Raw genomic sequence first — 25,159 nt, forward strand, 5'->3', positions numbered from 1 at the left:
CGTAAACACTCAGTATAAACACTTCATAATGTGTTTTCATATATATGCCTTTTATGTAGATCTCACCATCTATGTACAGTGAGGAAAAAAAGGTGAATTTTGTAAAATATGTAGTATGAAATACCACACTTTGAAAAAGTGAATACTCTTGATGAGGTCAGAATGATCAAATTCTAGTATTCAGCGTGGATTGGATTTCTATCACAACTTGAGGTAATACAGTTCAAATGACGTAACTTGATATTCCTTTACTGAAATTTCTGTTCAAAATGTTTAGAAAGACAGGGGAACAGAAAAAAACAAATCACTAAATTGTAAAATCCTCTTTTGACATGCTCTAAGCCATACACAGGTAATTGTTTGTGCATAATATCCATATGTTTTGCTTTGAATTTGGTGTATTTCTCTGTTTATTTTGCAAAGACAAACAAGCAAACATGACATTTATAGAATTGCAGTTTGTCAGCACAGTCCTTTGATGTGACTGAACAGTTTCTGTGGTAAACTTTTGTTAAATTAGCTGTTGAAGTTTTCCTGATGAGAAATTTTCTTTGCCGTTGAATGATACATGTCTCGACCATTGTCAGGAGAATGAAAACAACCTTTCGTGTCGCACGTTATGATGTCATGTAACTGTGAATTTACATTTATAGCACGTATTAGTCACAGAAATTCCTTTCACCGAACATGGTTGTGCCATTGACATTTAAAGATTCTGCCGCTGGAAGAGATCAGAACATTGACAGGGAGAGATCCAGCAAGGTTTTGCATATGAGGAGGAGACCGTACGACAATATCAGCACTCATATTGCTATCAGTAGATGCTTACACATGAAACCATCCATCCACAAACATTATTCACGGGTGGAAGCTACCGAAGCTATAACTCATATCTAGTCTTGTGTATAAGTGTGCGTCTGCACCTATGCCACGCTTATCTCTGCAAATTAGAGAGGAACAAATGATCAAAAGCAATAAGCGTATTCTTCCTGGAAAAGACCACATGCTGCATACGCCGAATATTTCGCGAGGTTTTTATTTTCGTGAATTTCGCGAGTCAGCTGCTATTCGCGAAATTAAAAATGCGAAAATATTGACTCTAATGCTGATATGAATGTGACGTATGCGTATTTCTCCGTTCAGTACAAGACTCCACGATTGCGAATTTAACCACTCGTGAAATTGTCGGGAAGTCCCGATTCGTGAAAATTTGGACTCGCGAAATATATGGCGTATACAGTACATGGTACTTTTGGTATATCATATATCATAGCTGAGAATGGAATTTGCTCTGTTGGAATTTGTGTCTATTCTTGCATCCACAAACATTCACAATTTTCACAGATGGCCATTTGTGAAATGACAGACATGAACACACACACACATACATGACAAACACATACACACACACACACTCTTTCTCTCCTACAGACATGCATACAATTCATATCAAGAGTCAGCCATATCAACATTAGATGAGGGATTTTCACTCCAAGAAGCAAAGTCTGTGGAGGCACACACAAGCTGTCAGTAGGTGTAAAGCATCTGTTGAATAGAGCTGAATTATTATGGCCCAATCATGAATGCATAAATCATGCACAATAATGTTGCATACATGGTACTCTATAGAGCATCGACATGTACAATGTAATAGAGATTGGCAATACAAAAGCTTATAGTACAAAGACGCCTTGGCGATGTTCCAAGAAAATATCCCTGCACCGGCTGACTTTTTAGCCCAGATTTGCTCAGCTCATTAAGTATGGCAAGAGCATTCTATTTGCTCGTAATACAGCGGTCAATTTGCAGTTAAACTGGCCAGACACCACAGCCGCGGAGGAAAGTTTGGTCATTTAGTGGACGATGGAAGGTTGTTCACCCTGTCCCGAGTGAATATCCTTTTGCTTCTCCAGTCCAAGTTTGTGGTCAAATTGATCGCCAATTTGCACGTCAGGTGTGCTTCTGTGGCAGCTGCCGCATCATGGAACCAAGCTGGCTTATTTTTCTGTTGCGTTTTTCTTGTCCTCATAATGTCGTTTCTTTCCAATACTCTCATTTATCATGAGGTAGATGAAATATTTCTTAGGTAGTCATAGTTTTTGTTGTTGACTTATGTCATGACGGTCTTTAAACTCTGTCGAAGCATCCAGATTTATGGCTTAATAGTCACTGGGATGAATATAGCATCATGCAGCTGTCTCTGTCTGCTAAACTGCATCACATACATAGTAGAAGCCAGGTCATTGCAGGCACATGTCGCCAGCTATCCCAATTCATCATAGATTTGTGAAAACATGGATGGATTCCCATCACACAAATATTTAGATGCAAGTGCACATATTGTGCTCAATTAGAGCTACACATTTTGTATGTAGGGTAATCGCAGTTTGTAGTGAAGCTTTTCAATACTGCTGGCAATCATACTGCCTAAGAAGTCAATAGTATTTAAGGATTGTGGTCGTCATGGGGGGGGGGGGGGGGTGTTAATTGAGTATCTAGGTGCAACAATAATGATCAGAGCACATTCCAAGACACATCTTCACGTCCGTTCGGTGGATTTCAAGAGCCTGCTTTTGTGCTTTCTCCACTCAGACAACTGTTCTTCCATTCACGTGGTACTATAGTAATTGTGACCCCACAAGAATCTCTTGTTAATCAAAAAGCTGCAGTGTCAGTCACAGTTTTCAAAAGAGACCATCACTCTGCTAGAGATGGCTTTATGTCAGCATCTATTGCATGCATATAGGGGGGTTTTGAGTTGTATCACCTTCTGTTGGTTTAATTTGTGAACGAAAAGCAGTTACAGCATTGCAAGATGTCAGGAATGTATGTATGGGGACATTTGCACAAACTCGGCATCTCATGTAGATGGCGAGCAATGGGCTTCACCGTCATCTCCTTTCCCTCTTAAGGCTTGGCAAATAAATAAAAAAAAGAAGATGTAATGAATGGCTGAAATGTTAAAGATTGCAAAATGGGGACATTATTGCTTGTGAGTCACGCAGCCCAATGTGTCGTTACCCTTCAGCCCATTCCCAAACCATATTATATGGACTGCATCTCTGTCTAAATGTGGGTGATACATGTAGATAGCAGGAGGCACCAAATTCACAGGTGTGCACAGATTGGTATCTTTCATCCAGAAGTGTTTTTGTTATGATGCGATTTTTTTTTTGTTTCAAGCAAAATAAAACAAAGCCGGGTATGTTGTAGCTATTTGAAACAGCTAGGTCTGAAGACTCATGTACACAAGCGAGTTGCGGTGTAATTGCATGCCACTCGCACACACTGCACAAGGCATGTTATTGGGCTGGTTTTCACACACACACACACACAAAGGAAACCTAAGATAAACAAATTGTTGCACCATGATACAAAATTACAGTTGTTAGTGACCTGTTTTGTGTCCACACTCAAGAATAATGTTTTTTTCATCACATTTAAAAGAACCCTTTTTTTTTTTTTTTTGGGGGGGGGGGGTGTTATGTGTGAATGTATGGGCCATGAGTAATACTGATACAATCATCAATGGGCGGAGTTATCTACAGTAGTTATGAGTTTCAGTGGCCGATAAACCATGAACTAGGAGTATATGCAGCAGTGATAGATGAGAAAGAAGATGACATAGCTAAGAAGGTTGCTTTTAGAGGATGGCTGTGACAGCTTTTTTTCCGAGCAAGCAGGCGGTCATGAATTTTTAAAAGGCCTCCGGGACCGTGAAGCTATGTTCCAAAGTCGTCCCCTCGGTGTTGCCTGCCCTTGCCATAATATTGTCTGCCAACCAGCCAGCCAGCCAGCCAGTCAGGGTGGGTTCGGGGATTGCACTCAGCCTGCACTCTGCTCGCAAAGTGGGGCACCTGCTTAATTAATGGACATAGAGAGGGCCCCCATGAAGGCACGAAAGAGTTTTTTTTAAGGCTGCAGGGAGGCATGATGTATGTAAGTAGGGCACGCTGATCAAGCCAAATGAGCCACCAAAACAGGGCAGGGATAAAGGTGGATGGGACGCGTCCCAATTCCAACAGTAGGGGCTGGACATCAGCTCCCTGGATCATGCCTAGAGCTGGGTCAGCCCGTGTGAGGGCTGGTCAGACGTCTTTCTGTGCTTCATTAATTTCTTTGCACATTTATTGTTGTTTTGTCTTCCTAGAGATTTTTCCTTGTTTTGAGTCAACATACATATACCCATTATGCGTCACAGGCAGGCATGAAGAAGAAAGATCACTACAGAAAATATTCATTTTCATTATGAAGAATCACTTTTATGACATTTTCTCTTCCTTCAGCATGTGAAAATTCTTGTGCACTTATAGCTGTTGAGCTGCACAGTTACAAATTGTACATGTAAGATCTCATGCATCATGAAGAAAAGAAAAGGAATACTAGGAATGATTACTACAAAACTTTATCTGTAGTAGAGGATGAAATCTTGTCACTTCAGGCAGCCGTCATGTATCTTTTGCACATAAAAACGTATCACATGTTTTCAGAAATTGTCACATCGGTATCCCTCTCATTTGCTCAAAATTATTGCTGCAAAGTAACATTTTTTTTTGGCTATGGATGCAAATCGAACTTTCAAGACTTGTAGAAAGTTGCCTAAAGCCCTGTTGGATGCTATGAAGGATATTTTGCTACATGGTAGACGACATCTGTTGAGTCAATGATACCCATTTGTTTTGAGATGATGGAAGGCTCTTAAGTTTTGTCATCATGCCATGGATCAGTTACAACTGCTAGACATGTTAATCATGCACCTACATCCTGCATGATAAAGATAGACATGAAATTCAGTACTTTTCTGGAGAAGAATGGTTAGAAAGTCCATGCTTTGCAGAAGGCTTACTGAAATATAGTATGAGTTCTTTCTGAAAACTAAACCTTATAACCATGGTCATGGAATTTACGTTTTGCCTTCAGCTCCCCACACACAGAAAAAAAAAAACAGAAAAGAAAGAAAGAAAAGGAAGAAAAGATAAATGCGAACTCCGGACACACACACAATATTGATGCGCAGCTTTGCAGGCTGGTAAAGCTCTCTTTGAATGCGTTGCACGCAAATGCGATAATCTGTTTTGAAGGCATCATCTTTGAGGCTATTTCTAAAGGTCAGGCCAACATTAACGGTAGATTTAGGCATTTCACCAGACTCGTGATACAGAGCTCCTGGTATATCGAGACTGAACGCGTACCGCGAAACCCAACCCATTTCTACAGTGAACAGGAAATTTAATCGCTGCATAATCCAAGCTCCCAATTTTGAATGCCACAAGCTGGAGAAAGCTCGCTTGTGAGGACATCTCCCGTAATATTCCATGTCGACGACTTTTGTCGTGCTTCTGCATTGTAACACAGCTTATCCTTCGAATACTTTATAATCGGCTTCATTTGCTGGCTCAAATGCAGTGGAAAATTAATTTCTTAGTTTCTCTTAATGCTTTTCCTTTTTCTTTTTTCTTTTTTTAATGTGATGTTGGGCCTGTTGAGAAAAGACAAGCTTCACTTGTAGTTGTCCTACTAGTACAATACTTTACCTCCAGCACCATTTCTCCTTCTTATGCTCTCTTTCTCTCTTTTTTTCTCTGTCGTTCATCTATGTTTCAAGACATCCATCTCTTTGTGCTGTATTTTTCTATTGGTCCTTCATATCTTTTTTTTTTTCAGTTGACATGTGTACCTTTAAGGCACAGATGATGTCCAGTGGCTGATGAGAAGATGACAATATCTCATTCCCAGAGGTCACCCCACAGTATCAGCATGAGGCAATAATTGTCAGTTTTGATGGATGTTAGCCTGGCTAGTGTTTGAGGTGGCATGACAAAAAAAGGAAGAAGAAGAAGAAGAAAAGATTGTTTGCATGATGACAAGGAAGATTGGAATCAGGCTGAAGACAAATAGGAAAAAAAAAATGAATGGATGAATGAATGAATGAATGAATGAAAAAAGGAAAAAGAAGGAATTGTAGATGAAATGATTGATTGAGACTGTGGGATAGTAAGAATTGTAGTGAAAACTTGGAAGGGCAAATAGGAAAAATATTTCTATATCTTTCTCATCAAACCGTGATGTTAGACCTAATTCACCATTGGCATATGAGCTCAAAAAACCCTCAGAAGAAAAAAAATCAAAGTAAAGGGAAAATTCAGAGTCATATCTGACATTCATATTTTTTCTTTTTATTTCTTTACATAATTGTAATAGATGATGATATGTACCTTATTCACTGTAAATTATATTTATATCAAATCAGCAAGAGTAGCTAACTGCCAAAGAGTTTTCCCACAGCTTGAACATAGTCAACTTGTTTTCCATCGAATAAAACAACTGGCAAGGCTGGCTTTACCTAATAAGGAGGAAAACATACAGTCAATGTCACCAAGATAAACCTCACATTTGTTATACCACAGCTGCACTACATGATTTTATAAATAGTAGGCTGATGTAACGCAACTGGGTAGGGAATAAACAAAATGAAAATGTAATCCACACCAGTCAAACTTTAATGAGAAAGTGACAAATTCACTGAACAGAAAAGAACATTTTAGAACGACCACTATTCATGTCATTACAAAGGTTTTGGAAAGGTTGTCAAGAAAAATGTGAAATTCACCTATCTGAGTTTTATGTGTAAGGGACAAATCACCAATACACATAATAGGGTTCCTCAAGTATTGCACATTTTATAATGAGCGCATCAAGCTTTTAAATGTATTATTGCACATTTTATAATGAACTCATCAAGCATTTTGATAAATGCATTATTGCACATTTTATAATGAACACATCAAGCATGTGAATGCATATATCCAGCCAAGGCATGTCTACTGAACATACTATCTGGAATAGAGAACATGAGAACATGAGAATCTGAGGATTTTTCTTTTGTTGCATCATTTTCCCTTTGGGGAAAGGAGCTCTCACCATAAAGTATGCTGTAGAGGTGAATCAAATGCTTCAGGTCCTCACATACAGTGCTTGGGAAGAAGGTTCTACAATTTCTGACTCTCTCGGTTCTACAATTTCTGACTCTCGCTCCAACAGACAAGAGAAGCTTGAAAGGGAAGGGAAGGGAAGAAGACGTGAAAACATGATGACACGCTGCAGGCCAGCCGGTGGCATCTCTCATTTTCCAATTATCATCTTCTCTCTGCATTTGTCTCTCCCCCTCTCCTGTCTCCCTTGCCCCCCCCCCCCCCCATCTTTAGTTTCCCCTTTCCCTAGCCTTCCCCCACCCCACCCTCTCCTCTCACACACATACACACACACTCCACTTGTTATCCTTTCCCTTTCATGCTGCTTGGCTGCTGCAGTCGCAGCCAGTTGTCGGTGAAAGAGCTAGTGTGGTAGGGTAACGTCATATTTCAGCAATTTTCCATGGTGGCTTCTACTGCCAGCGAGCAATTTTACCTCAAATTACACTTCTTCCTCTACCTGTCAAGTCTTTCCCTCACCCTCCCATCTACCCAGTCCCCCTCCCCCCCCCCCCCCACCCTTTCATAAATCTGGGGATGCTATTGGCAGCTGGATTTTTTTCGTCTCGATTTTGATAGGATTTCTATGTTTTGCTGTAAAGCTAGAAGGCAAGTGGGGAGAGTGACCCCATGCTCACCCCAGCCGCGATGGTATATTCCCCGTGTAATGCCTTTCTGCTTTAACTACCTTTCAAAATGACTTGCAACCAAGGCTGTTCTTTGTTAGTCAAAGAGATGGCAACTAATCTTCTTCCGAATTGTGAAAGACATGATATTCATGACTTAGATGAAAAGAAAAAAACAAACCCACAGCCCCCCCCCCCCTCCCCCCCCCCCAAAAAAAAAAAAGAACCAACCCAGGTGGTTGGCTATTATGGGAGACTATATAGTCTTTAGTGATTGGATTCCATTTGCACACTTTTTTTTTCTTTATCCAACTAGCCAGACAATTATTCATAAATTATTACTTTCCTACTCAGACAATTTGTACTAAGCATCCTTATTCTCAGGCTGTATGTGCCCCATATACTCAGGCATAGTAACAACTGAATGCGCCAGAACATTATGCCATGAAAAATGCATCATGATTATCATGAACCTCAACGCTACATAGACTGTAAAGAGCCACATGCACTTAGACAAATGGTGCTTGAAGTACATTCATAATTCCTGTAATGGCTAGGATGTTTCTAATGTAGTGATCAAAGAAATGGCGGCTGGTATAGAAATAGATATATCCATTCATTTCTTTTGTAGGTGAGCAATATTCTTATACTTGTTCATTTGTGACTTTATGTAGCACATAGGTAGCCTGCTGTGTGTATATTATATACACATTTGTGTATCCACACATGTGTGTGTATATCTCTGCATATCTGTGTATATATTTGTGTGTATCTACATATGTATGTATGTATGTGTGTGTGTGTGTGTGTGTGTGTGTGTGTGTGTGTTTGTGTGTGTTCTACCTTTCTCATCATCAGTAGCCAAGCATGTTTCTGACCCCTGCCTTCCCACAATTCCACAGCAACATTTCCATGGATTTACTTCCCAGATGCACAACACATACACATTTTTCATGTCTTCCCTGGCCCCTCTCCTCCTCCCCCCCCCCCCCCCACTTTTTTTTTTCTTTTTTTGGCAGACCACATTCTGTGTAATAGCTTAGATTTGTCTAATTTCCTGTTTATTGCCACATGAGAGGATGGTGAAGAAGGGATGGGGGGAAAATTCGGGTAGAGAGAGGGGGGAAAAGATGATTGTATGGCCACAGGGAGTCCCGCGCATAATCACAGGTTGAGGCAGGAACTCTGCACAGTTTAGAAAATGAACGAGCACAATGTAAGCTCATCTCACCTCTAAAGGTGTTACACTTACTGGCTGACTGAATGCCCGTTTGACAAGAGAGCAGGTCTGAAACTTGCAGGTCACGGCAGGATGATCCCGAATTAAAATCTGCGATCGAAACTAATTGTTGGGATTTGCTCATGAATAGCCAAAATAAACCACCTTACAGTGTTCTTGTTATCTTCACAATGGGATAGTGTTGCCTAGCAAAGCTATACTTCTCTTAGGGGAAACAGACTGATATTGAACTTTAGCATTTGTGGAAAGTAAATGTTACTCTGAAGAGATTTGTTATGGCAACGTATCAAGGTAGAGTAAAGGGCAAAACAAAAAGCTTCATAACTGTAATGGGATTTCTTAACGCATGCAGTAGACACTGTATAATACTGGCAACTGCACTATAGGCAGCAGTATTTGCAGGAACCCTGATCCGTATGTGCAACGCTGACCTAGAAGGGGAAGGTTGAAGGGCTCTGAAGTGGTAAACGCACACTGTGTCATTATTCACACAAGTTTCTCTGTGGAGATTTACCATCAAACATTCACGTGGTGTTGTGGTTAGCTGTAGCGGCTGGAAAGTTTTCCAGGTCGGTTCGGATGCCCATGGTTTGATGCCAAAATTAGCTTCCGGTGCCACTCCGTGTCCCGAGCTCATCCTAGGCCTGGATGTAGATTGGGTTGTATTTTTTGCTCCTGTAGTCACAGATAGCATCATGACACAGGCTTGTTCATCCCCTTATTCTGGATCCATCAAAGTTGGAATAGTAAAAAGAGAAGTGGCCAAGAGTTGATGGAAATCTATGGCCCATCTCTTCTTGTGGCATTTCTATAATAGTAATACCCGGGATGAAAGAGAGGATGTTGGTGTACAAATATATTACATGCTAGTGCTGGAGGTAAAATTTGAAAGGATTATGAACACCCAAGCCATATAATTCATGTATGTGAGCATGCCTCAAACTTTATACCACTCCTTTAAACCACTCCCCCTCCCCCCTCTATTTTTTCCCCTCAGACAGCCTTGTATCATGCACAACAGAGTCAGACACCTCAAAAGACAGATGAACTTGAAAAATACAAATTGAAGATTATGTGCACACAGAGAAAGAAATTGAGAAAAGCATAAGAGAAGTGAGACAAGCAGGGGGGGGGGGGGGGTGACAGAGGGACATAGGCCCAATATGTTAGAGAGCTAACTACACATAGGAGAGGAAAGTAGAACATGAGAGAGATATAGACAGACAGACAGACTGACAGATTTACAGACATATTACAGAGCTATAGACATGCACAGAGAATGGAAGAGAGGTGGAAAGGTGAATGGGGGGATGGGAAGAAGGATGAAGGGAACACTTGAACAGACAAAATAGATGGAGTGAGTGCGTGCATGTGTATGTATGTATGTATGTATGTCTCTGTGTGCATGTGTATGTATGTATGTATGTCTCTGTGTGCATGTGTCTGTATGTGTGTATGTGTATATGTGTGTATGTCTGTATGTGTGTATGTCTGTGTGTGCATGTGTCTATGTGTGTATGTCTGTATGTGTGTATGTCTGTGTGTGCATGTGTCTGTATGTGTGTATGTGTGTATGTCTGTGTGTGCATGTATCTGTGTGTATGTATGTCTGTATGTGTGTATGTCTGTGTGTGCATGTGTCTGTATATGTGTGTGTGTGTGTGTCTTTGTGTCCGTCGTACTCTCATTTGAAGCAGGAAATTCAGAGTGATAGATGTGGCCTGTCGTTACACGGACTTACCCTGTGTGATCCCTTGCCCGTGCATAGACTGTCCCCGTAATTTCTGTCTCATTAGCCCATTAGAGCCGTGCCCGTAACTGTTCCGTGCGCTCTCTTTCGGTGATGGGGTTAATTCACTTCCTTCTCGCGCTCATTACGTTCTCAAGAAGAGGCAATAATGAAAGGGTAGGGGGCAGGGGGCAGTGTTGAGATGCCGAGATGATGTATGGGCAGTGACTGTGGAGTGCGAAACAGGTCTCGGCCACAACGGATGTGTACCTGCAGCTCAGCAGTTTCGCTGCACTGCTAGTACCCTTATTTCCAAGTGCAAGAATTTTCATCAATATCATATGACATTACGTATAGTATAGAGGGTTTTTTTTTTTCTGTATTCCTCCAATCTTGTTGAATATCATTACATTTTTTTTCCATCTACAATTTTCTTCAGAGATAAAATCATTTTGATGTTGTAATGGTTCTGCACCATTGCTTCTGTTGGTTGCTGGAGCATCTGAAATGAAGATGTCTGATTTTCATTGAAAGTGGAGAAAAATGTTGCTTGTATATGCTGCACTTTTTGCCAGGTTATTTTCTGTTGAGAGGTTTCTAGATGTCCTCAGTGAGCTGGCTGCCCATAACTCTATAAAGACTTTACATCATCTGTGTATGGAATCGGATGACTTTCCTCGTGGAATTTTAAAGCAATTTTAGTCACGCCAGCTCTGTCTCTGCCATAATCATCGCAATTGAAACTTGCTGATTGTAAAGTAGTGAAAGTCAGTACTTAAGAAGTGAGTAGATGAATGATAGGATTGTGAATATGGACCAGATGGTCCATTGATACATATAATAAGTAGTTATAAATCGTGAATTTATATCTATCTCTTTCTGTTCTTTTTTCTTGTGTCGTCTGCAGGAGAGCCGAGGATGTCTCAGTCACCAGTCAGCCAGTCACACTAAGCTAGAATCAAAGGTATTGTTTGTACATTTGTCAGTAGATAATGGGACATGCTAAGTATTCAATGACACTTTCAGTTCCTTTATGGTTGAGTTGAGGTGGAGGATGCTCATGTACAGAACTCGTCCTACACGTACCCGTGTGTGCTTTGGGGACAACTGAGATATTTCATGGATGTGCAAAGCAGAAATTGTTCGCAAAATTTTCCTCCGTTCTTGTCTTTTTTTTCTACTACACCTGTCCTTTTGAAGTAAAAAAAATAAACAATAAACTTCTGTACATGTGTTTGATCATCTCCCTACCAAGATGTCTCCAATTTGAATTCATGCCGTGTCGTTTTCATGGCAACCATTCAAAGTGGATTAAAAAAAGAATAAGAAACATGCATTGAGCAGTCTCATACTCATGACACCCATGCCTTGGGCACATGTGCAAAAAGGAAGATGTTTCACGTGGGCGTTGTAGCAGTCAATACCCTCATCAAACAATATGATCACACCAACTGGCAGAAAGAAAAAAGAGCTTGTGGATGAGATCGCCAAAGTAAATGGCTCCTATATGCAAATGACTACGTGCAGCATTGTCGATGTGATGAGAAACTCACAAATAATTGATTTGTCCGGCTTCAGACAGGCCTGCCAAACTTGCCAGTCTGTATTGTATATAATTGGAGTTCTTTTATTTTTCTCCATCTATCCCTCCCTCCTTTCTTCCGTCCTTTTTCCTCTCTCTGGTCGTAATTCTTCACAAACTCTGAGGTAGAGCAGACACTGGCTTGTCAGATTTGTCAAAAATCCTTGTGGATTGGACAGGACATTTCCCCCTAGCATGGCATTATCAGAGAAAGATGGATGCTCTTCGGTGTATGATGGTGTCAAAGAGGGGTGGGGACGGAGAAGACCTCAAATTAGCAGCTGATAATTTAATGAGATTCGGTCCGAAATGCCTCCATCAGAAGTATTCAGGTGCTGAGCGATTACTGGCCTTTGAAGGGGAGAGCTGATAATGCGCTTGTCTTTTTTTCTAGCCCACACTTGGACTATGGTTTATTAAAGGCCAATTTCATGGTGCTTGCTCGTTAATACCCCTGGAGCAGATTTCAATTAGCTGGCATTGTGTTTGGTGTGGTATATGGGTACTTTCTCTCCTCTCGGTGAATGTGTACATATGTCAGTGTGAATGTCTGTGTTTGTGTATGGGTGTATGTTTGTACATATGTTTGCTTTTACCAGTGGGATAACTACCATGTATGTTGCAAGATACATTTTTCGTGGAATTCTGTGGCAAAATTTTGATCATCTCATAAGATGAAGTTTTGAGATCTGCAGAATTTCAGCATCATTTGAATACAGTATATATTAAATTATTATGTAAGTTTGTTTTTGGTGGCAGTCCTGTCCTTGCACTTAAAAGCACAGTGTGTGTAGATGTGTATGTTGTTTGTCTGCCATTGAAACTGCCCCCCCCCCCCCTTCCCAATTTAAAGAAAAGTGGAAAAAGGAGAGTGGGAGGGGGTTAGACTGAAGTCTGGAGAGAAATCAATGGGGCTACTGAATGTGCAGATTGATTGGTCTATTTTCACATACTGAACGAGAGTTGAAATGTTTTCACACCACAGCCCCTCTGCGAAATTGATTTTGGTGCAGCATGCCCCCCATTCCTTATCGGTCTCGTCCCCATTGGCTGTGTCTTGGAGAGCCTGGTCCATCTTTTGAAGGAGCTCTCGTTGCCTCCCTTTTGTAAACTGGTTTGGATTAACACTTCTGTGCCGCCGGTTGTCATGGCAGCAGCAGGCGAGGGTCGAACACAGTATGGATTGGGATTTGAATCAAACACAAACAGTAGCAGTAAAAAGAGATAGAGAGGGGGAAAAAAGACTAGAAATGTTGAACACCAGCAAAACAAGTGGTAATGTATTAATGACTGAGTGCAGGCATGGAATAGCCATCATAATTTACAAGTGACCACAACATTAACCGATTAATCGGGGGGGGGGGGGGGGGGTGCATGCAATCAATGGTGTTGAGCAACAGTGAGCGACATTATTGATAGCTCTCTTTGAATGGATTGGATATGGGAATGATATGCTTCAAGGGATATGCTTTTATCATTTGTTTCCAAACAGATTTGGCACAAGAAAGCATTCAAAAGCTTTTCAGCAACGATCCCAGGGGGGTCATTGTTCCGAGTCACCATAGGGGAAAGACAAATTGGTAGGCCCCACTTTGTAGCTGGCTTGGTGGACAAACTTTCAGTAATGGTATTGTTGTTCACACAAGTGTGGAAACAAAACAAAGTCCTGAAAATGGGAATGTGTGTCGTTATCTCTGATTCATTTCTAGAGTGCAAGGCAAACTCATGTAAAAAATATGACACAGATGACAGCGACACATTAGAACAGCATACTCTATATGGCAAATGTTTTGCGAGTTTTTTATTTATGCGAAACTCGTGAATCTAAAAACATGTGAAACCATCAAGTGATCCAGACATCAATGTGTATGCAACATACATTTCTTCATTCAGTGTTGTGCTCCACAATCGCGAATTTAACCACTCACAAAATTGTCGGGAAGTCCCGATTCACAAAAAAATTAGACTCGCTAGATATATGGGGTATACAGTACATATTGAAAAAACAGAAAATAATGGTTTTGATATACTGATCACATGCATTTTTTTGCAATTTGCATGACATACTGTATGGTCAGGATTCTCCTCTTGAGCATTTAGACACCCAAAAACAGCTATCATTGCCATGCTGTTCACATGGTTGTTGTTTTTTTCCAAGATGAACATTCAAGCTGTGGGAATCGGCAAAGAAAAAAAAAATGAAATGAAAAACATGGCCACCATCCCGGAGATGTACGTGTGTGCAGAATTTTGTCCTTTGTGTCACAAAAGCAAGCCTCAGTCCCTCATGTTATCGGATACACGTGTAACGTGATGACTGCCTGTTTCTTCTCATCATGCGAGCCATTGTGTGCCCGATTCTCGGGCTACGCTGCACTTCCCCCGTGGCTTGTGCGACGAGGGGGCAGCGTTCGACGCGCAGAATCGGATTGCACACGGCGGAATTTGGCTGAATCGCCGTGTGAATGCAAGAGTGCTACATGAGCGGAGCTAAGGGCTCAATCAATCCATCACGGCCAAAGCACGAAAGGAACAGTTAGTGAACCACTGATCACAAAGAGCGTGTTATTTATAACAAAGATGATCGGTGTTGTTGTTTTTCTTTGACATACTCATTCCACAATTTCATTTTAAGAGTATAACACATTTGTCTCTTTGCTCGCAAGAAGTATTTTCACTGGAGGGATTAGTACGCACACTCATGCACATCCTCATGGCCGACATTCCTATGATAGACTGATTTCATATCTGCATGAGAAAAGAGATTGATCAATTCCTAGAAAATTTCTCTTATATTCTCCTGCTGCCTGCTGCTTCACATTTCATCCTGCTCTGTATCCTCCCATCTTCCCAATGGCAACCTGTGTGAGTCTTCGTCTCTTCATTTTTGCTTTTTGTTCGTTCGTTCGTTCGTTCGTTCGTTCGTTCGTTCGTTCGTTCGTTCGTTCGTTCGTTCGTTCGTTCGTTCGTTCGTTCGTTCGTTCGTTCGTTCGTTCGTTCGTTCGTTCGTTCGTTCGTTCGTTCGTTCGTTCGTTCGTTCGTTCATTCGTTCGTTCGTTCGTTCGTTCATTCGTTCATTCATTCATTCATTCATTCATTCATTCATTCATTCATTCAAAGAAAGGCAAGGCAAGCTGCTTTTGAGCTACAAACGGTTTAACCCCTCCAACATGGCATGTGGCCATTTTCCATAGAGTTGGTACACAAAACACCCAGTGCCATTATGCAGCTGGTTAAATATACAATGTATTGCCTCTACTGTGCATCGTCCAGATTGACCTGCTTTGACCTGCACACAAATCTTAATCAAATTTCCTTTGCTAGCATTTACAACAGAGGCATTTTCCATGACTTTTTTTGTTGTTGCTGTTGTTGTCATTGTTGTGTGGCAATGATGTAGATATGGTGACAATATCAGGAGTCAAGGAGCTGTACTTGCTATTTTTTTTTTAACTTGCCCCCCCCCCCCCCCCCTCCAATCTCATTTTAGGTCTTAAACCCCCAAAATGGCTTGAGCTGTTGTGATGTCATTAGTTATCAGTGCTGTTGCAATATGGGTCCAGTTTTGATTTCTTTTGGCTTTTCCTTCTGTGTTTTATCTGGCTGAATGTGACACTGGTCATAACTTGAAAGCAGTATTTTACAAGTGCACCTCCTGCTTTTTATCCCCTCCATATCTATGTATCTATATATCTACATATCTATCTGATCATCTATTCATCTGTCTATCTATTCATATATTATATACCTTTCCATTTATCTTCATATCTCTTTCTATCCATCTACCTATCTTTCTACCTAACTTTCTGTATGTCTGTCTTTTCATCTATCTTTCTATATCATTCATCTTTTTATCTGTTTATCTACCTTCTGATCCACCTGTCCTGTGTGAGAATGTATATTTTCTAAAATACATATATTTACATATCTTTATGTGAACATGGCTGCTCTATTCATACAGGTTTTAGACGTCTCTACCCTTTCCCTCAAAGTGCATGAAATATTGTATTGTACTGCAGTCATGGATTCACATCGTAAAGTGTATACAATTCATTGTACCTTCAATCCGTCTCTTGTGTCGTTTGTAATCCTAGGTTCCTTTTCTCCCTTTTTATTCAGTTACTTGTTCTTGTTGCTGTTGTTATGTGCTATCCAGGGGCCTGTGTATTATGACGCATCACAACAGTTTTGACCCGAACTGATCGCTGAAGCACGGAATGCCTGAAGCTAATTAGCTGTTGCCATAGAAATACCTATTATTATGTGTTCTTTTATGGGTTTCAGACAGATTCCCTCAACTATCTCAAAAGACAAAACTACATTATCAGGAGAAGGCAAGTACAAAATCAGTCCACATGTACTATGGTTGTATAGAGAATGTTTCAGTCATTGGGTAATTTGTTTTCACGTTTGAGGACTGGGAGGTAAATGTTTGAGTTTGAATGCAAGATGTTTATAGTGCTCTTCAGTGAAGTGCGAATCTACTTTATGCAGGACAAGATTGCTTTGGAATAGAATCATAGAGAGTTGCTGAAAGTTTGGTAAAAATTGGACTTCAGTAAGAAAGTCTGTACAGACTCAATTCTTGCTTTTTTGCATTGGATTGCTGTTGGTCACCTCTGTGCTGTGAGATACTAGATGCTTAAAGGTCCTGTTTACCTTTGGGAGCAGTGATTTAAAAAAATGTTCAAGATATCACATATGCATATGTGTAGGTCAGTTGTATCACAAAACATCCTACCATATAAATTTTTTGCAATAAAGCCTAAAATTTAAGGATATATCACTATTTTACTTAATAAACCATAACTGTACATACGGTTTAGTCTGGAAACATTTTTATTGTCACTATTGTTCACATTTTGTATATTCAACAATACTTAACATCGATTATACTAGTTCGAATTTTTACATTGGTTGTTACTATCTCTAACTCTCATTTTAGCCTCACATCCAACTGGATCCCATGGGAGACCAGCTCAGCGTAGCTGAATATGGGATATCCAGCCATCTTCTCAGATGGAAACGAACAAACAAACTATTTTGAAGCACTGATACTGGGTTTTTGTTTCATCTGCAAATGGGAAATTATGCCTTTAAGTTGAAGCATGTATTGGTAATGCCTACAATATTGATTGTAGCGCAGTTACACCTTATCCAGTTGGATTATAAAGCACAGGAGGGAAGTCTGAAGCCACAGTAATGATCATAAAAAGCATATCAAGGTGTGAGAACAACACACAGTGGACACATTGCTCCATGCCTCCTGCGGAGAAGTGTGATTTACAATCGTATCAGTGTCAGCTATAGGTCATATATATATTCATATATGTAATGATCTTCCTTCACTGGCTTTCTATTTGTTCCGTGACATGTTTACAAGTTCCGTCTATGTTAATAATGAGCTATCAATGCCGGTTACCCCCTGCCAAGATTGCCCTGCACCCCCCCCCCCCCCCCCCACAAGCTTTCAAATAAAGAGTGAAAAGGGGGGTATGCATGAGATCAGCTGATATTGTGATATAGAAGGTTAGTAGAGAAGTATTGTGGAACAGCCACACAGGGCCAGAGGGGGAATACCTCATTCTTCCTATAGGAAAGGGATGGATTGGGGGTGGGGGTAGGGGGCAAAGGTCAAGACGAGTTGGATTAGGATTTTGTAGTTATTAATGTGATAATACGATGTATTCTAGTGTTATTTTAGGCATATATATAGATAATAATGCTTTTAATACTGTTATATAATGATAATGCTTTTCTGAATAAAAAAGCTAGGTATGATGGTAATTTTATGCTGAACAGTGTTCAGTCCTGTTCAATATCTTATTCTCAGAAAGCTCTCCAAGTAAACAACAGAAGTCTCAGTTTACACTTCAAAAAATGCCCCCAACCCAGTAAAAAAAGAGGGAAAAATCCCATCATGAAATTCACAGAAAGTAAGTGCTTATTTAAAGAATGGCTCATGATTCAGTACATACACGTAGCCTGTCCATAATTGTATTGGTAGGTCATTGATAATTCACCTTTTCGCTTGTTTGTTTTGGGGGTTTACAAGAACAAGAATGTGTGGTAATCTGCATTCTATGCCATATAGAGTGAGTGATGGGCAGTCTTCTTGTCATCCTTGTTTGCATATTTTGCCCAGAATTTTGATAAATCTCCCTTAAAATACTAAAGATTTAGCTATCATGGTGTGGAAACCCAGAGTGTTCACAATGCATCCATTACAAGGAGTGTAACAGGGTATTCAGACGCAAAACATTTATACTAGAACGGTATAGCTATACCAAAACAGTATAGCTATACGATGAATTTGTACGTCTGAACGCTGACTAACGAAACGACGTATAATGAAACGACGTATAGTGAAACAACGGTTAGAGCATCGTTCGAACTAGAACTCAATAACGAATCAGCATTCCATTGTGTCCATTGTGCGTCTGAACGTATGGCGACCATAGAACGGTATAACTGAGCGGGGCTTAATGGGAGCGAGCACGAAAGGTGACCCCATAGCTGTCACTCATGACCATAACAGCATGCGCAGTGAGAAATTGCACATCTTTACGACGTTTTCCGGAATGGTCGAAATTAGCTTCTGAACCGTCTGTGGGCTATACGATGATTCTTTATACGTCGTTTCTTTATCGAGTTTTGGTATAAACTGGCTTGCGTCTAAACAGGGGGTAAATTGGATAACTACTACAGATAAAATGCCACAGGAAGCAAAATTCAATTCCAAGATGTCTTCTTCCTCAATGTTGCTGTCCATGCACCCTATCCTCCAATCTCCTATACTTTCATTCTTTTCACCCTCAGTCTTTCCATCTTCCTCCTTTCCATCCCCTTTCATTTGCCCCTCCCTCCCTCCTTATCCCCATTATCTCCTTCTACCTTCCCCTTATCAATCCCTCCCTTCATCACTCTACCACACCTTGTCTCTTCATTTCTTCCCCTTTCCCTTCCCCTTTTTCCTCTCTCTCTTTCTCATGTTTCTTCCTTCTCTCATATTTTTTTTCCTTCTCTCTTTCTCTCCCTTTTCTTTCTCATCCCCTCCTCTTCCCCTCCTCCTTCTCCCCCCCCCCCTCCCCCCCCACCATTCTTATACTCCCCTTTACCCTCTGGTTCCTTTTCCATCTCTTTCTACTCATATAGTGTGTCTGCCTCTAACAAAAGACATCAATGACACGTCAGTGAAACCCAGTCTTTTTTTTTTTTTGGGGGGGGGGCAGCAGTTCAGCATCTCCTCTATCCATTCACTCATTAGCTATGCATGCATGGAAGTTTGCTGCATTTAAAATCAATAGCTCTTTTGAATGGGTGCCGCTGCTCTCACGTGGAATTGAGGGTGGGTTATATAGCCTTTCGGTTTGTTCGCTGTTGTTGAGGGAACTTTCAGACATATTGCCTCCATTCTGTAATGGAACAACAGTAGTCTACTCATGCAGTAGCAATGTTATATATCATGGATAACACAAAAAACACACTCATGTGCAGCTGCCTGCCTTTTGTATGATAATCAAGAACTGAGTTACTGAACTGTATAGTTAGATCTTTATTACCAGGCAACGACATTGTGTATTTCCTTCTCAGTGGTGTCATGTAGTCCAACTCGAATTATCATAGTGGGATGGTCGCAGGAAAAGCAGCATTAACTTGGATTCAAAAAGGGCATGTGGCCAGTGTGTGCCATACAACAGGATGCATGCTTCTCTTACTTACCAACACTTGCTACGGTGTCTGGAATACAGTGAAAGGGATCAGTGTATAGGAAACACTAGTTTTGCTTCATGATAAACTATGCCATTTTCACTCTGATATGGCAGGGTTGTCAGTTTGGCGTATATACATCATAATGAATGAATCCAGATACTGAAGTGAGCACTTGGCAACTAGATAGAATTTTATCAACTATCACCCTTGGCATATGGATCTAGGAGAAGAAGATGTTCTTGTTTCCATGTACAAGATATTCTGTGAGAGTGCCATACAATAGCATACATGGATGTATGTTAGACTGATATGTACAGTTGTTAGTTTCTTTGATGGTAAAGCAATTATGAGACAAATATAAAGTGATTTTGTGACTTGAAATAATAAATGATATGCTTCATTTCACAAAATGACTAGAAGTTAGTGCTTTTTAATGGCACACACTCAGTTTCATCTTTCCGAAATCTATGTAGAATGAATAAATTTGTAAATAAAGAATTGACACATCAGGCAATAGGAACTGGGCATGATCACCGAATAATTCAGCGTGGAATTATACACGTTCAAGTCACCCCCTCCCCAATTTTCTCCCATCAGATGCTGTGCATGTGTTATTTCATTTCAGTTTTAGCAGTCATCCAAAAGGTGATTAATCTGTGCACAAAAATAAAATTGTGCATTTGAAGCACTTCCTGTGTTGCGCAATGATACTAGACTGCTTGACCTCAGGAGAGCAAATCAAGTTTCTCTGCAGTAGTTGTACTCCTAGCAATATAGCATTCTTCCTGCATACCTCAGGGGTGTCCTTGATTTCCTGTATTAAAAAGCTTTTTTCTTTTCTTTTTTCTTTTCCTGTGGATTGCATATACACTCTCTGCAGCCATAGTATCAGCTTTTTCAATGAGATTTCTATATAGTCAGTGAATGTATAATTTTTACTCTTGTGAACACTATTATCCATAGTAGTTTATAGCAGCTTTATTATATGGATTCTTATCATTATTTCACAATCATTTTTTTTTTTAATTGTACTATGATAGTTACCTAAAACGAGAGTCTTGTTAGACTGATGGAAATCTTATTCACTAGTAGGGTAAGTACTATATTACATAATTATTCTATCATTTTGAGCCAAAATTAGCCTTTCCTATATGGCAAGGATCCCCCATCCCTACCTGATACTGTGGAGAGTGAGATTCCCACCTTTAATGCAGGAGGACAAAGTTTGATGGATTCTCAGCTCAGTGTGTGCATGTGTGGCATAGCTGGGAGAGGTCAATTTTTTTCAGCCTGTTAGTAAGACTGTTAGTGTGACTCGGTTACATAGGCTGCCTATGTTTTAGGCTATTCCGTTGATCTTGTTTCTATGTATTATAGTGGGTTTGTTACTTTTACGGCTGTCTTTGGAGTTGAAAGAATTTGTTGAGTCTCACTAGAAAGCATTGTTTAGGATTCAAGTTTGCACAAAGAAAGCATAAAGGTTTTATAGTATCAGTTAAATGTCAAAAAGTGACATGATGCATAGGCCTAATGTATACGCATGCACGAACAGGCTTTCTATTCATTCCTTCTAATTGCTATTAAAATAACAATCAAACTTCAAACGGTAAGTTCTCGTGTAATTTTTTATTTTCGCGTATAGATATTTTTGCGAATGAGCTAGGAGGTCACAGACATTTTTGCAAGATGCTCTTTTTGTGAATTGACACAGAGGCCATCATCAGTGCACTATTACCAATAGGGCATGGTGACATTTTCATGTGTTGTTAAACTTTCCATCCAACTGTGATACGCAAAATTCGCGAAATTTAAACCCTCATGAAAATAACAGCTTATACAGTAGTATAGACTGCCTCTCAGGATGACATGCTGCATGTAATGTAGTCCCATATATGTGTATTTGTGTGCTGTACATTTTAGCTCAGAGAAGGAATGGCCAAGTGAAGAAATTGAACAGGGATGAAGTGTCATGTCACTTAGTCTGGTAGGAATGGGGGGTCCCCATGCACCCCCCGAACACATTTTTTTAACTTACTTTTTTGTAACCCTTAGGGTGTCTAGTTAATGATTTTTCTTGTTCCCAAGAAAAAATCGTGTCCCATGGGGGTCATTGGCGGCCATCTTGGCAGCCATCTTGGATTTTCAGGGAAAATCATTATCTTCCATAACTTTTGAACTACACAGCATAAAATTATAAATAAAGCATTTCTTCAGGGTAAACGTGACACGAGGAATCGATTGCAATGGTTATTTACGTGATTAAAGCAAGTCTGAAACAAGAAAATCCTAAAAATATGCAAATTTCGGTGTCATTTTCACCGAAAAATACCTAAATAGTTTATCTTTTGAATTACACAACATACAGGGACAAATGAAACAGTAATTCAGAGTTAATATGGCATGAGGAATCGTTTGAGGGAGTTATTTACATGATTAAAGCAAGTTACATACAAGAAAAGTCCAAACATGTGAGGAAAACCAGTGTCGTTTACCCTAGAAATATTCCCAAGTGAATACAATCTCATATCTCCTAAGAGTGAACTAACCTCTTTTTCTTAACAGTCTGGTAGGAATGGGGGGTGGGGGTCCCATGCACCCTCCTTTTTGTATCCCTTAGGGTGTCTATTTGATTCTTTTTGTCTCCAAGTGAAAATCGTGTCACATGGGGGGTCATTGGCAGCCATCTTGGATTTGCGAGGAAAATCATTAATTTCTATAACTTTCTATAAGTTTCCAACATACAAGGACAAATAAATAATTTCTCCAGGGTAAATTTGGCATGAGGAATCGATTGACATTGTTATTTACATAATTAAAATAATTATGATACATGAAAAATCCAAACATGCGAATAAAAAAACAGTGTTGTTTGCTCTGCCCAAATAGTCCATATACATACATGACAATTATATACCTCATATGATTGACTAACCACTGAAGTCTAGGAATGGGGGATCCTCATGCACCCTAAATTTTTGTATCCCTTCAAGGTGTCTATTAGATGATGATTTTTTTTTTTTTGTTTCCAAGTAAAAATCGTGTCGGGGGGGGGGGGGGGGGGGGGAGTCATTGGCGGCCATTTTTGATTTGAGAGGAAAATCAGTAAATTCTGTAACTTCAGGGTAACTGTGTCATGAGGAATCGATTGAGATGGTTATTTTTATGATTAAAGCAAGTTTGATACAAAAAGTCCAAAATACGAAAAATTTGGTGTCATTTACACCGTAGAGTACCCAAAATCCGTATACATACATGACAAACTACTTCACAAAAGTGACTTGGCACTTTGTCTTTAGATCATAGCTCAAATATGGTGTTTTGTTTATAAAAAAATATGCAACATGCAACTCCAAGCATTTTGACGCCTCACTTGTTGAAATCAAATGAAAAATGTAAGCACGATGGCAATTGATATGCAGATACCCCTAAAAAAGCAGATCGAAAGAGGTCAACATACAAATTTTGGCCACATGTGAAAGTGACTAATCGACAAAATTCAAACCTAAAATGTAATTGAACACTTTTTTAGTGCATCTTCTATTTCATATAATTTTGTATTTGAAGAGTTTGAGTAAGTGTATTTTCATAAAGGAAATCACTGTACCAAAATGCTCTGTCGGTTTCACTAATTTAGGTGTCATATTGTTATCATTAAACTTATTTAAGATTAAGTTAAAAATGGTTCATTCAAACGTATTTGTTTAAAGCCTTCCTGTCTGAAAATAAACATATGAAAATCACTTGACAGTCAGAAATCCACACTCTCTCTATGACTTTAATTTGTCTAACATAATTAATTCTCATCCTATGCAATTATACAAACCACAGATTCGGTAAGCGATAATATGTTAGCTTTGGGTTTTACACTTCTGGTAATTTACAGTCATCATCAAAACGATCATTGTAATCAATGTCTGGCTCCTCCTCTTCATCCTCCTCCGTCTACGGAGTAACTTTCTGAAGCAAGTCAATGAGGGAAGTGGGAAGGATAGGGCCACTTGACCACACCGGATCCATGATACCGAAGGCTGTCTTATGCCACCTTTGTCCAGGATTAAAGCGGTAGCGCACCAGAAGATTGGCTAGTCAGATCGCTTGAAGATGGCAAGGTGGTACCCATGGTTCACACATTGAAAGTGTGAAATAAGGTTGCCTCTGCCAGGTGGGAGCAAGGAGAAATCCACCTTGGATTTGGTCATCAGTTGCTCGCCCTCTCCCACCATCTGTTTCAGCATGATGCTGCGAACGCCATTATGATAGACTTCTCCCGGACCTCGCTATACATTTTAGGCATGTGAATGCTTCAATGTTATCTGTCGACTTGGCATATTGTAAAGTCATATTCTAATATTTTAGTAGTGTTTATTATGATATAATACTGAGCAACTTATTAGATTTCAGTAAAATACTTCTGAAATCACGAAATCAAACAACTCTCACCTGAATGCTATGTGGTATATGGGGTGGCTTTTGTTGATTCTTTAGGGGTCCAACTTTTCCCAACCCATTAAGGCACTTTAATTGTTACATCTTCCCCGGTAGTCCAGGTATTTTGGTATACAGTATATGAGCTCCCGTTGATTCTATATAAATGCAAGTTAATTGACATTGACAACCTGGAAATACGTGACAGTCCGTTTATTAAGAAAGATACTACATTGTAGAATGGATTAAGCAAGGACCAAGGGGATCAAGGAAATGTGTGTCTGGATCCCTCACCAAAGCTACCTTGTACCTAAGTTTAGCAGCGCACTTGAGGTAGAGCACGACCCTGGTGTCCGTCTTCTTATACTGGTTAGACAGTCACTCATGGATATCGCGCCATTGTCTCTTGGAACATTATCATTGTGTAAACAAAAGGAATGTAACGGAAATCACATTCTCTGAAGCTTAAGTGATTCCTGTTACATTCTTTTTGTTCACCTAATTATTCATCCCTGGAGACAATAAGCTCTATCCATGAGCTGCCGTCTAACCAGGAGAAGGACACCAGGGTAGCGCTCTACCTCGAGTATTCCACTATTAAGCTTGGGTACAAAGCAGCTGTGGTAAGGACACCAGACACAGACATTTTCTGGATCTTCTTGCACCATGCTCACTCCGTCACCCTCACTATCCTCCTTGATAAATGGACTGTCGAGCATTGCCAGATTGTGAATGTCGTTGAACTGGCATACTGAATCAAAGGGAGCGGGCTACTGTACCACAATACTTGGACGACATGTGTTTACAGGGGAAGATGTAACAAGTGCCTTCAAGAGTAGGGGCGAAGTCGGACCCCTAAAGAATCTACAAAGC

At 40.1% G+C, this 25,159-nt stretch overlaps 1 protein-coding gene across 1 annotated transcript in view; it reads left to right on the forward strand.

The window, feature by feature from the left end:
* Positions 1 to 25,159, forward strand: part of LOC139729743 (protein FAM53A-like) — a 119,024-nt gene that overhangs the window by 79,526 nt on the left and 14,339 nt on the right. Inside the window, exon 5 of the mRNA XM_071640678.1 lies at positions 11,474 to 11,530. Within this exon, the coding sequence (XP_071496779.1) occupies positions 11,474 to 11,530 (57 nt within the window). The remainder of the gene's footprint in view (positions 1 to 11,473; positions 11,531 to 25,159) is intronic.

Source organism: Diadema antillarum, unplaced genomic scaffold (assembly GCF_040938485.1).
Source record: "Diadema antillarum isolate AM-2024a unplaced genomic scaffold, OU_Dant_1.0 seq00000262_RagTag, whole genome shotgun sequence".
NCBI classification, from domain to species: domain Eukaryota; kingdom Metazoa; phylum Echinodermata; class Echinoidea; order Diadematoida; family Diadematidae; genus Diadema; species Diadema antillarum.